This window comes from Aethalodelphis obliquidens, unplaced genomic scaffold (assembly GCF_003676395.1).
Source record: "Aethalodelphis obliquidens isolate GAN/ISIS:26980383/991018 unplaced genomic scaffold, ASM367639v1 scaffold58, whole genome shotgun sequence".
In the NCBI taxonomy this organism is placed as follows: domain Eukaryota; kingdom Metazoa; phylum Chordata; class Mammalia; order Artiodactyla; family Delphinidae; genus Aethalodelphis; species Aethalodelphis obliquidens.
In genome coordinates, this window is record NW_020838002.1 from 10,184,634 (window position 1) to 10,194,801 (window position 10,168).

The 10,168-nt window shown below is 38.2% G+C and overlaps 1 protein-coding gene across 1 annotated transcript in view; it reads left to right on the forward strand.

Annotated features, from left to right (window-relative positions):
• Positions 1 to 6,003, forward strand: part of APPBP2 (amyloid beta precursor protein binding protein 2) — a 72,934-nt gene extending 66,931 nt beyond the window's left edge. The window contains exon 13 of the mRNA XM_027087305.1: positions 1,008 to 6,003. Coding sequence (XP_026943106.1) covers positions 1,008 to 1,261 — 254 coding nt within the window. The 3' untranslated portion in view covers positions 1,262 to 6,003. The remainder of the gene's footprint in view (positions 1 to 1,007) is intronic.
• Positions 6,004 to 10,168: the final 4,165 nt, after the last annotated feature.

Here is a 10,168-nt window from a genome sequence, read left to right on the forward strand (position 1 = left end):
TGGAGTCTTAACCCACTGCGCCACCAGGAAAGTCCCTACTTCTTACTTCTTAATGGTGCCTTTCAAAGACCAGAAGTTCTTAGATTTTAATGTAATCAAATGTTGCTCTTTTCTTTTATGGTTAACACTTTTTATATTCTGTTTAGGAAATCTTTTCCTACCCCAAAGTCATGGAGATACTCTTTTGGAAGATTATCTTCTGGAAACTTTATTTTACCATTCACATTTAGATCCACAGTCCTGAAATTGATTTTTGTTTATGGTGTAAGGTAGCAATCAAATCCCCCACCCCCCGCCTTTTTTTTCCTCCGTATGGATATACAGTTGACCAGGACCATTTTTTCAAAGGACTGTCCTTTCCCCTCTGCTGTGCTACCTTTGCCAATAAATCATATATTCATGTATGTGAGATTGCTCATTATCCATAATATATTACCTTGCTCAATCCTGGAAGTCCCATATTTTCTGTGTATCTTTTTGCACAAATGTTCAGATACATAAATATTTTATTTTCCCTTTTATACATAAAAGGTGGCAAACTCTTGGTACTTTTTTGTACTTTGCTTTTTTTTTTCACTCAACAGTATACCCTATAAATGACTCCATGTCAGTTCATAAAGAGCTGGGAGCTCCCTCCTCTGTTTATAGCTGCATAGTATGCCTTGAATGGATGTTCCATAGTTGAGTGGATGTTCCATAGTAGATTGAAACAAATCTTCATTTGTTTCTAATATTTCGCACTTATAAACAATGCTGTAATAAATAGCCTTGTGCATATGTATTTTTCTACTGTTAAAGGTGCTGCCATTCTTTAGATCTCTTTTAAGTCCTAGAGGTAGATTATGGTTAGGACTATGTTGGTGAATGCTGATAAAAGAATTGAATCTATTCCTTTTAAGGGAATAAAACGAAGCCACCTTATTTTAAAGAACTGAGCTTGTGTTGTGGAAACTACTTGTTATTTCATTATTTATTTGAGTTTTCTTTCTTTCTATGTTTACTTTCAGGGAAGAAACTTTTTGGTGAAGGCTACAGTGGACTAGAATATGATTACCGAGGTCTCATTAAACTTTACAACTCCGTTGGAAATTACGAGAAAGTGTTTGAATATCACAATGTTCTGTCTAACTGGAACCGGCTGCGAGATCGGCAGTATTCAGTGACCGATGCTCTTGAAGATGTCAACACCAGCCCCCAGTCCACTGAAGAAGTGGTGCAGTCCTTCCTGATTTCTCAGAATGTTGAGGGACCGAGCTGCTGAGGGAGGACCTCAGTTAACTAATTTACCTTTTCCCAGATTCCAGGGAATTCATACTGTGAAATCAAAATCATGTTGTTTTTTCGGGGCTGGAATTTGCATTGAAACACTGGTCCAGTCCATTGACCCTATTTGGGTGATCCCTATCTTGCAGAGTGTCCATAGGAATAAGCATATATTCAGTTATATTCAGCATGTACCGCATGTGTAAGTAATCTGGCCCATATTTTCAACCTAGTAGAACAAACAACAGGAATTTTTTTTTTCTTTTTAAAAAATAATTCATTTTGCAGAAAGCCTGAAAGAAAAGTAGAACCCCTAAATAAAACTATTTAAGAGTTTAAAAGAGTTGCATTCTTATTATGTAAGGATGATTTTAACAACTTTTTAACATATAATTCTTCCTTGAGGAGGTATTCAATACTGTATTGTAAAGAAATTTTATGGGGAAAATCTTTATATGCAGTATAGAAAAGTTAACACAAGTACTAATAGAAGAGGGACATCCAGACTTAGGTTTGGCTACCTTACCCAGAGACGTGGATACAACCACTCCAGAGCTCTGTTACAAGGGAAGGACTGTCAGATTCATCTGAACTGGACCAGTGTTGATCTGTAAGTAACAGGAAAGCTGATAAACCAGCAGTTCTAACTCTTTGGTTGTTTTGGTTTTGTTGTGTTTTTTGGGGGTACAAAAATGCAAGATGCTCTGATAGCATTTGCTAACAGGACCAGGAGGATCTGAAAAGGACCAGCCTAATGTAGAAAGGGGTTATTTGGACCAGAAGCTTTAGATTATATTTTAGCCCCTGCCTATACTTTTATCAGTAGAATGATTTCATTTAGATGTATAATGAAAAGTGATCATGCAAAAGTTATATTCATGTAATAGACACCAAACTAGGGGAATTTGGCAATTTCAGTGGCATATTTTAGTCAAGGTACACAGATGGCAGTGCCATAAGCAAGTCTATAAATATCTGCTGCAGCCATCTCCCTCATTTTAAATGTTACCCTAATAAGCAACACAGTTAGCAAGTATATTGGCTAAGAGTCATGAAATAGCTCATGTCCAGATGGGAATTATAGGTTACTGTGTGGTTTATGGGGATTAATGGAAAAATGAATTCCGAAAAACAGCAAGTCTTCTTAGAAATCCTTCATGTTTATGGTAAATAATAGTGCAACTAGGTCATTTTATTTGAAATTCAAGAGTCAAGTGGAAAGATTCCCCTAATGATTTATCTATTTCACTAACTTGTCTTTCTGTTTATTGGGTTTTGATTTTTTTTAAGCCAGTCAGGTTATTTGATGTTGAGGTAATGTTCAAATTTGAGAAGTTGTGACATGTAGCAATCCAAGAAACAAAAAGGTCTTTTGCTGTTACCTCAGTTCTTATTATAGTGGCCTATTTGGTGCCTCTATAGTTAAGAATCAGGGTTTTTCCCCCCTATTTTCAGGGGTTCATGACTTGGCTGTTAGAGATGTTGCTCCTGGCTAATGCTGGGAGTGGTCTGTGGGTGAGTGGATGTGTGCTGAATTTTGGTTTTCTTTTAACAGGCATGTTGGGGTGGGAGGGGGAAAAAATCTAAACTGTCCACCACATTGACTACAGAAAAAGTAATTGGAGATTCCAGATAAATTTGATTTTAAACACTTTTTTGGACTTCCTAAATACAACCTTGTTTAAAACTGTTATTTGCCGTCTTGTTAGTTATGAGCCGGTGTTTTTAAGTCCCCAAGTGGGCATTGACTAGGGGAGGTACCTAAAGAGATGAAGCAAGCCCAGACCCTAAGATTATAGCTATGTGATTTTGAAACCTGGGTTTAATCCTCAAATTGAATTATTTTTAATTTTGAAAAGAGTACATTGGCACACCTGCACCTCCCCCTTCCAGTTTATTACAATCTAATGCCAAGAGGCACCTCTTTATTAATTACCAAATAGTCTGTGTGACCAAGGACTAACATTTTTAAGTTACTCAGCTCTATCCTCATGGGCCTATATATTTAATACCTCCAAAGATACTTTAAGGATAGGCTTTGTACACTTTTGTTGGTTATTTAGAGTCCTGTGGTATGTTTGTGGTATAGGAATGTCATGGTAAATTGTTTTTCAATAAATATTTTGAAACTTATGTTTTCATATGAAGTTTTTTTTTTAATCTATATTTTTGGTTTTGTGCACATGTAGCATTTCCTAGGATAAAATCAAGCAAATGACTTAAGGCCTCATCTTCTCTAATTCAGTCTGAACTCAGCTTAGCTCACTCAGTGATAAAGCAACATGATATTTAGAAGCCTAGGATCACAGGGTGATAATATTAAATGGCTGCCAGTTTTTCTTAAAAAAAAAAAAAGTCATTATTGGTAGTTCCCCCTTATTGCCACTGCTTTAATGTAGTTTTCTGTAAATCCATATACTTTGACTTAATGCGGACACTCTAGGTTGAAAAGAGAGATTGCCAGTTTCTGTTAGTGATATAACTTAATGTGCTATTATTTCTGGTTTTAATGAAGAATAATACCCTAATAATTTTTAAGTGTGGGATTTATCCTTTCAGTAGGGATGTTTAGGATAAGTTAGGGAGGTAAATATCATCATGATTTTTGGGGTTAGACAAAATCTCAAAGCAAAGAATAAAATTACCTCACAATAGCCAGTTGCTTGAACAAACTTTTTATATATGGTGGGGTTGTGTGTCAGAAATCCTAGACCAACTTAAAAGATTTTTCTGGAAGTTCAGCAAAGTAATATTAAATAAGGGGCCTTTGGTCTCATCCTTTCCTGGCTTTCATTTTTTCTCTCTTACCCAGTCTTTTTGCTAAAGTTTGGTGCTACTCAAGTTGGGTGCATCAGGGAGCCCCGTAACATTCGTGAGCCACACAGGTGGTCGGTCACTCCTACATTCAGTTTAGGAGAGCCAGTTGGGTTTTTTAGACCATAATTTTTATGGGTCCCCAAAGCTGACTTTGCCTGAAGCATTAAGACCCTTATTATCATCAAATTTTGCCTCTGTTCAGCAAAAAATGAACTCATTATTGCTTTGGGGTAATCCCCACACAGGTGTGCTTTCACTTGTGAAAATGAAAGATTTGACAAAGACCTTTGTTCTTAGCCTGTTAGAGAAGGGTTCATAATATTGTGAAAACCAGGTCCAGCGGCTGCAATCATAAATAATGAGAGTGCCATCTGGCTGCGCCTTATAGTGCAGACAGAATGCTGAACAGTAAACACATGCCTAGAACATGATTGAAGCTTTTGGCCATACTTTACAGATTGAAAGAATGGTTTGCTGAGTAGCAGGTAGAGGCTTTCACCGCTATCCAAAAGTAGAGCGTTCCCATGAAACCTCTTTAAGCCAAAACAGGTGAACAGCAGAGAGGCAGTTACCTTAGGACATGTCTTGCTAATGGATGCACAAAATAAATTGAGATAATGCACAGAAACTCGCACAGTTGTGGCTTGAAGCTGAGATACTGAGCGTAGTTCTAGGGGAGGAGCTTGGCAGTGCCACTCTCGCTCAGGGTGCCACTGCCTCTATAACAGCTGTCTGCAAAACAAGCGCTGCATGCTAATTTTGCTTTTCACCTTTTTTCGTAAGAGTGAAGATCCTTTTGGATTTTTTTTGGTTAGCAAAAACAGGTGCTAATGTAGGTCTTTCATAAAAGCAGAGTAGCATAAAGTGAACTTTCAGAAAGCGGAGGATACCTGTATTAACTGCTACTCAGTTTTGTTGGTTTTTTTCCCCTGAATTTGTAGCCTTGCTGCTTCCAAACTGTTCTTTTTCTGGATGGCAAAGTTACTACTGGAAAAATACTTATTTATAAGTAAAAACGTTTTTAAGAGTTTTATTTTTGCTTTAATAATTAACATGTATATTTCACCTCTTGGCTTTGGAGGACCTCAGTTCTTGCTAGAAAATTCCTTTTTTTATCTGACATTTGAATTAATCTCCAGCTTGAACACTAGTAGTTGTATTGTCCACAGATCTCAGGAATGTTTTAGGCAGAAAACTGGTTTTACCCTGTTGGTGATCTGAAGGAGTGTGCTTTGGCATTTTTTAAAATAATGCTATTCTTTAATTACAGTCCTAGGCATCTATAGCATGAGTGGCCTTAGTGAGTTTTTTGAAGTGCACATTTTTTTTTCAAAAGTAAAATTTAAGATTAAAAATATATGCTATATATAGGTATCTAGAAAACTTGGTTTGTGGTGCACAAGTGTTGGATCACTAAATAACTTTGCAGGTACCATTTGTGTAACATTACTCATTTCTGTAGATTTCTTTTATGGGAAGATATGTTGCCATGGTAACTAAAACTTTTCAATTTAGTTCCACTTTTATGATGTGAATGAATGCTATGTTTTATTAAATATTACCAGGTCAGTACTATTTTTATACTTTACTAAGCAACAGGGGATTTTAGTTTAATAGACTCAAAAATCTCTTAATGAAACAAAAGCAAATCACTGTCAATTCTTTACATGAAAATCCCCACTAATAGTGCCACAGTAATTTCTATAGAAATACCTAAGGTCATTGATAGATTTTTTAAAGGCAGTTAATTCTTCATTGTGTCAGAATGACCTTTCATGTCATCCTCATCACAAACTTGTAGTGCCCACCATTATTTGTAACCATTAAACCATACTAAGTATGTTTGTAATCAGCATTGTGATATATTCTGTACTTGTATTGCTAAAAATGAATTATTGACTTAATAAATATAGTGTTCCTGCATTCATAGTGTATCTGTTTCCAATTTAGTTGTGCTCACTTTTGGTTGGGACTTGGGATTGTTGAAACATCACAGACTTTTTATTAGAGAACAGTGTGAGAGAAACTGTTGGAACTAGAACAACAGTGTTCTTGCTCAACAAAAGTGAGCTGTGTGGCAGAGAAGACACATGGTAACAGCATCTGGAGATGGTGCTCGTGAAAGTACTTTGGAAACGATAAGCACTGCATTAATGCAGGGGACTTTCTGATCTTTACAGAATTAATCACACCACTCTTTTCCCTAGTCTTCTAACTCTAAAATGCTGAGAATGGGTGATGAGACCTGGTGAAGTTCTGCTGGTGACAATGGAGAAAACCCTGGGTGTGGGTTAGGGTTCAAGCCCTGCCTCTCAACAGTAGGAATTTGAGATATGTCATTATAAGCCTCTTTGTGTTTTATTTCCTCCTATGAATGGCGGGGTCACATTAGGTCTTTTTAAAAATCCACCATGAAACAGCATGAATCTAAAGCACTCAGGAAATGAAACGAGATTTTAAAAGATTACAAAGAAAATTGATCAACATTTAGGCAAAATCCCACCTGCACTTGGAATAGTCAGCACTGACTTGTCACCTGCCACCTTTGGTGATAATGAACTTTTTTTTTTGTCTGCGCTGTGCGGCTTGCAGGATCTTAGTTCCCCGACCAGGGATTGAACCCAGCCCTCCACAGTGAAAGCATGGAGTCCTAACCGCTGGACCACCAGGGAGTTCCCTGGTGATACTGAATTTAAATTTTTTTCCTTTTACATCTCCATGACTTTGAACATGCTATTTCCTCTGTTGTATGGAATGCCATTTCTTGCATAAAATCTCCTTCATTGAGCTGAAAGGACAAGGGAAGCTTTCCCTTAAAGCTTGAGTTGCCACTTCTTGGTACTTACGCAGCATTTTATTTAAAGCTTTGTTAAAGCCATTGTCATGATCATATGTACACCCACGTTCATAGCAGCATTATTCACAATAGCCAAAAGGTGGAAGTAACCCAAATGTCCATCAATGGATGAACGCATAAAAAATGGATAAAAATGTGGTACATACATACAATGGAATATTCTTCAGCCTTAAACAGGAAGGAAATTCTGATGCATGCTACAACATGGATGAACTTTGAGGGCATTATGCTAACTGATATAAGCCAGTCACAAAAGGGAGAGGAGAGCGAGTAAATACTGGATGGTTCCACTTACATGAGCTATCTAGAGGAGTCAGAAAGTAGAAGAGTGGTTGTCAAGGCTGGAGGGGAGGAAAATGGGGAGAGGCTGCTTAATGGGTGTAGTAGAGTTTCAGTTTTGCAAGATGAGAGTTCCGGAGATCAGTTGCACAACAATGAATATAATTAACAGTACTGTGCACTTAAAAATAGTTAAGATGGTTAAGTTCTATGAGTTCCCACAATTTTAAAAAATTTCTGGACAACTGCATAAAATAGTTAAGCCGGACAGGATATATAAAGTTTGAAAAGAATGTGATCACTTCCAGACAGTACCTTATTTTTTTTTAAAGGAGGGTTTTTTAAATATATAAATTTATTTATTTATTTATGGCTGCATTGGGTCTTCGTTGCGGTGCGCGGGCTTCTCATTGCGGTGGCTTCTCTTGTTGCAGAGCACGGGCTCTAGGCGCACGGGCTTCAGTAGCTGTGGCTCGCGGGCTCTAGAGTGCAGGCTCAGTAGTTGTGGTGCACGGGCTTAGTTGCTCCGCGGCATGTGGGATCTTCCTGGACCAGGGCTCCAACTCATGTCCCCTGCATTGGCAGGCAGATTCTTAACCACTGCACCACAGGGAAGTCCTGGATTATTTTAAATCAAATCCAAGAATCATTGTTTTGTCTAGAAATATTTTACTGTTTATCTTTAAAATATAAAGACTTTAAAAATATGTAGGGCTTCCCTGGTGGCGCAGTGGTTGAGAGTCTGCCTGCCGATGCAGGGGACACGGGTTCGTGCCCCGGTCCGAGAAGATCCCACATGCCACGGAGCAGCTGGGCCTGTGAGCCATGGCCGCTGAGCCTGCGTGTCCGGAGCCTGTGCTCCATAACGGGAGAGGCCACAGCAGTGAGAGGCCCGCGTACCGCAAAAAAAAAAAAAAATATATATATATACATATATATATATAACTCCAGGGACTTCCCTGGTGGTCCAGTGGTTAAGACTCCATGCTTCCACTGTAGCAGGCAGGGGTTCAAACTCTGGTCGGGGAGCTAAGATTCCTCATGCCATGCAGCATGGCCAAAAAACATTTAAAACCTTATATATATATCTCCAAAATACTATTACCGCACTTAAGAAATATTAACTTATCCTTTTATATCATCAAATTTGTCAGCCCGTGTTCAATTTCCCTGAATGTTTCAGAAACGTTTTTGTAGAACTGGTTTGTTCCAATCAGGGTGCAAACATGGTCCTCTTATGTCCTTTGGTCATAGTTCTTCAATCTCTTTTAATTTTTAGATTTTCTCTTCCTCTTTTTTCCCCCCTTTGAAGTTTATATATTAAAGTAACTGGTTTGTTTGTTCTGTGAATTTTCACATCTTCAAGAGTTTGCTGATTCTGTCCCCATGGTATCATTTAATGTGCTCCTCAGTCCCTTGTATTTCCTATGAGCTGGTGATAGAGCTAGAAATCTAATCAGATTCAAATTTTTTGCAAACATACTACTTAGCTGGAGGCCCATAATGTCTGGTTACAGTATTTTGCTTTATGATGTCAAGATTAATCTGTGAATTCAGATGTTGTCTTCTGTTTAACTTGACTATTAAGTTTTTAATATCAATAATTATTTTTCATTTTAAAATTTTCATTTGGTTCTTTTTAGAATCTGTATACTCTTTTCCTATCATATCCTGTTTTGTTATTGTATATCTTTTTCTCCTTTTTCATTAAAACCCAACTCTACATGAACAGACAGATCAATAGACCAGAACAGAAAGTTCAGAAATAGACCCAAATAAGTCAGGAACTTAATATATAAGGATGACATTTCAAAACAGTGTAGAAAAGGTGGATTTTTCCCTTATATGATGTTATATCCTATAAATACATTCCCACATGCGCAAGGATAACCATTTAGCCACCTGAAAAATATATATATTGGAATCCTATTACACAACTTAAATCAAAATAAATTTCAGATAGACCAAAGATTTAAATGTAAAAACTGAAATCCTAGTGCTAGAAGAAGGAAAGGTAGAATTTTAAATATTCTCTGAGTGAGGAAGACCTTTCGAAGTCATAAAGAAGCCTTAAAAGAAAAGACTGATCATTTAACTATATAAAAATAGGAAATGTGTGCCTGCACAAAGGAAAAAAATTGTAAAGTCAAAACCCAGGAGTACTGGATGTGGAGTCAGGAGACCTGGAAAGTCCATCTCTCAATTCAGCTGTGGTAGCCCCTAAGCCCCTCCTTTCTGTTCTGTAATGGGGTAGAATCTCCCTCACAAGTTTGACATGAAGGTCCGAGGAGAATGGATGCAAAGCACTTTGCCATCTCTCCTGAGTCATAGCATTTGCCGCAGTGTTATTACGAAGAGAAGACGGCCAGGAGACTCTGGTAGCCTGGGGTGGGCGTGGGTCAGGTAGCAGTTAATCATTACATCTGTGGTCAGGAGACTCTTCTGTTTGAGACTTTAGGGAAAGTATCCACTATTCACTAGGAGAGGAGCCATCAGTGAGGCATGTTCCTCAGGGTGAGCCTATCCACAGGCAGCTTAGGTCAAGGTGTGGTTTGGGGTTTCCACCAAGGCTCCCCACCCCCAAATAACCTCCCCCACCCACTATTTCTGGTGTCCCCAAGTCCACCTTAGAGATATTGTTACTAAGAAAATACAGCCGATCCTAGGAGAAGTCATACGTTGGGTCTTGCGTGTTACTGACATTTTGTGGGAAGTGAGCATGTTGGCTGAGAGCAGGTGGAACGTGTGTCCTTGGTGTGTGGTATGTGTACTGGCCTGGGGTCATCAGGTCTGAATTCTCGTCCCCCTTCTGGCATTGACTTCCTTCTCAACCTTGGAGAAGTAACCTTTCCTCTTGGGCCTCTTTTATCCCCTCTGAACCAGGTGGTGTTTGGGTGAAAGGTCTATTTTGGTTCATTTATTCATTAAATCATTCATTCATCAAATGTGTGT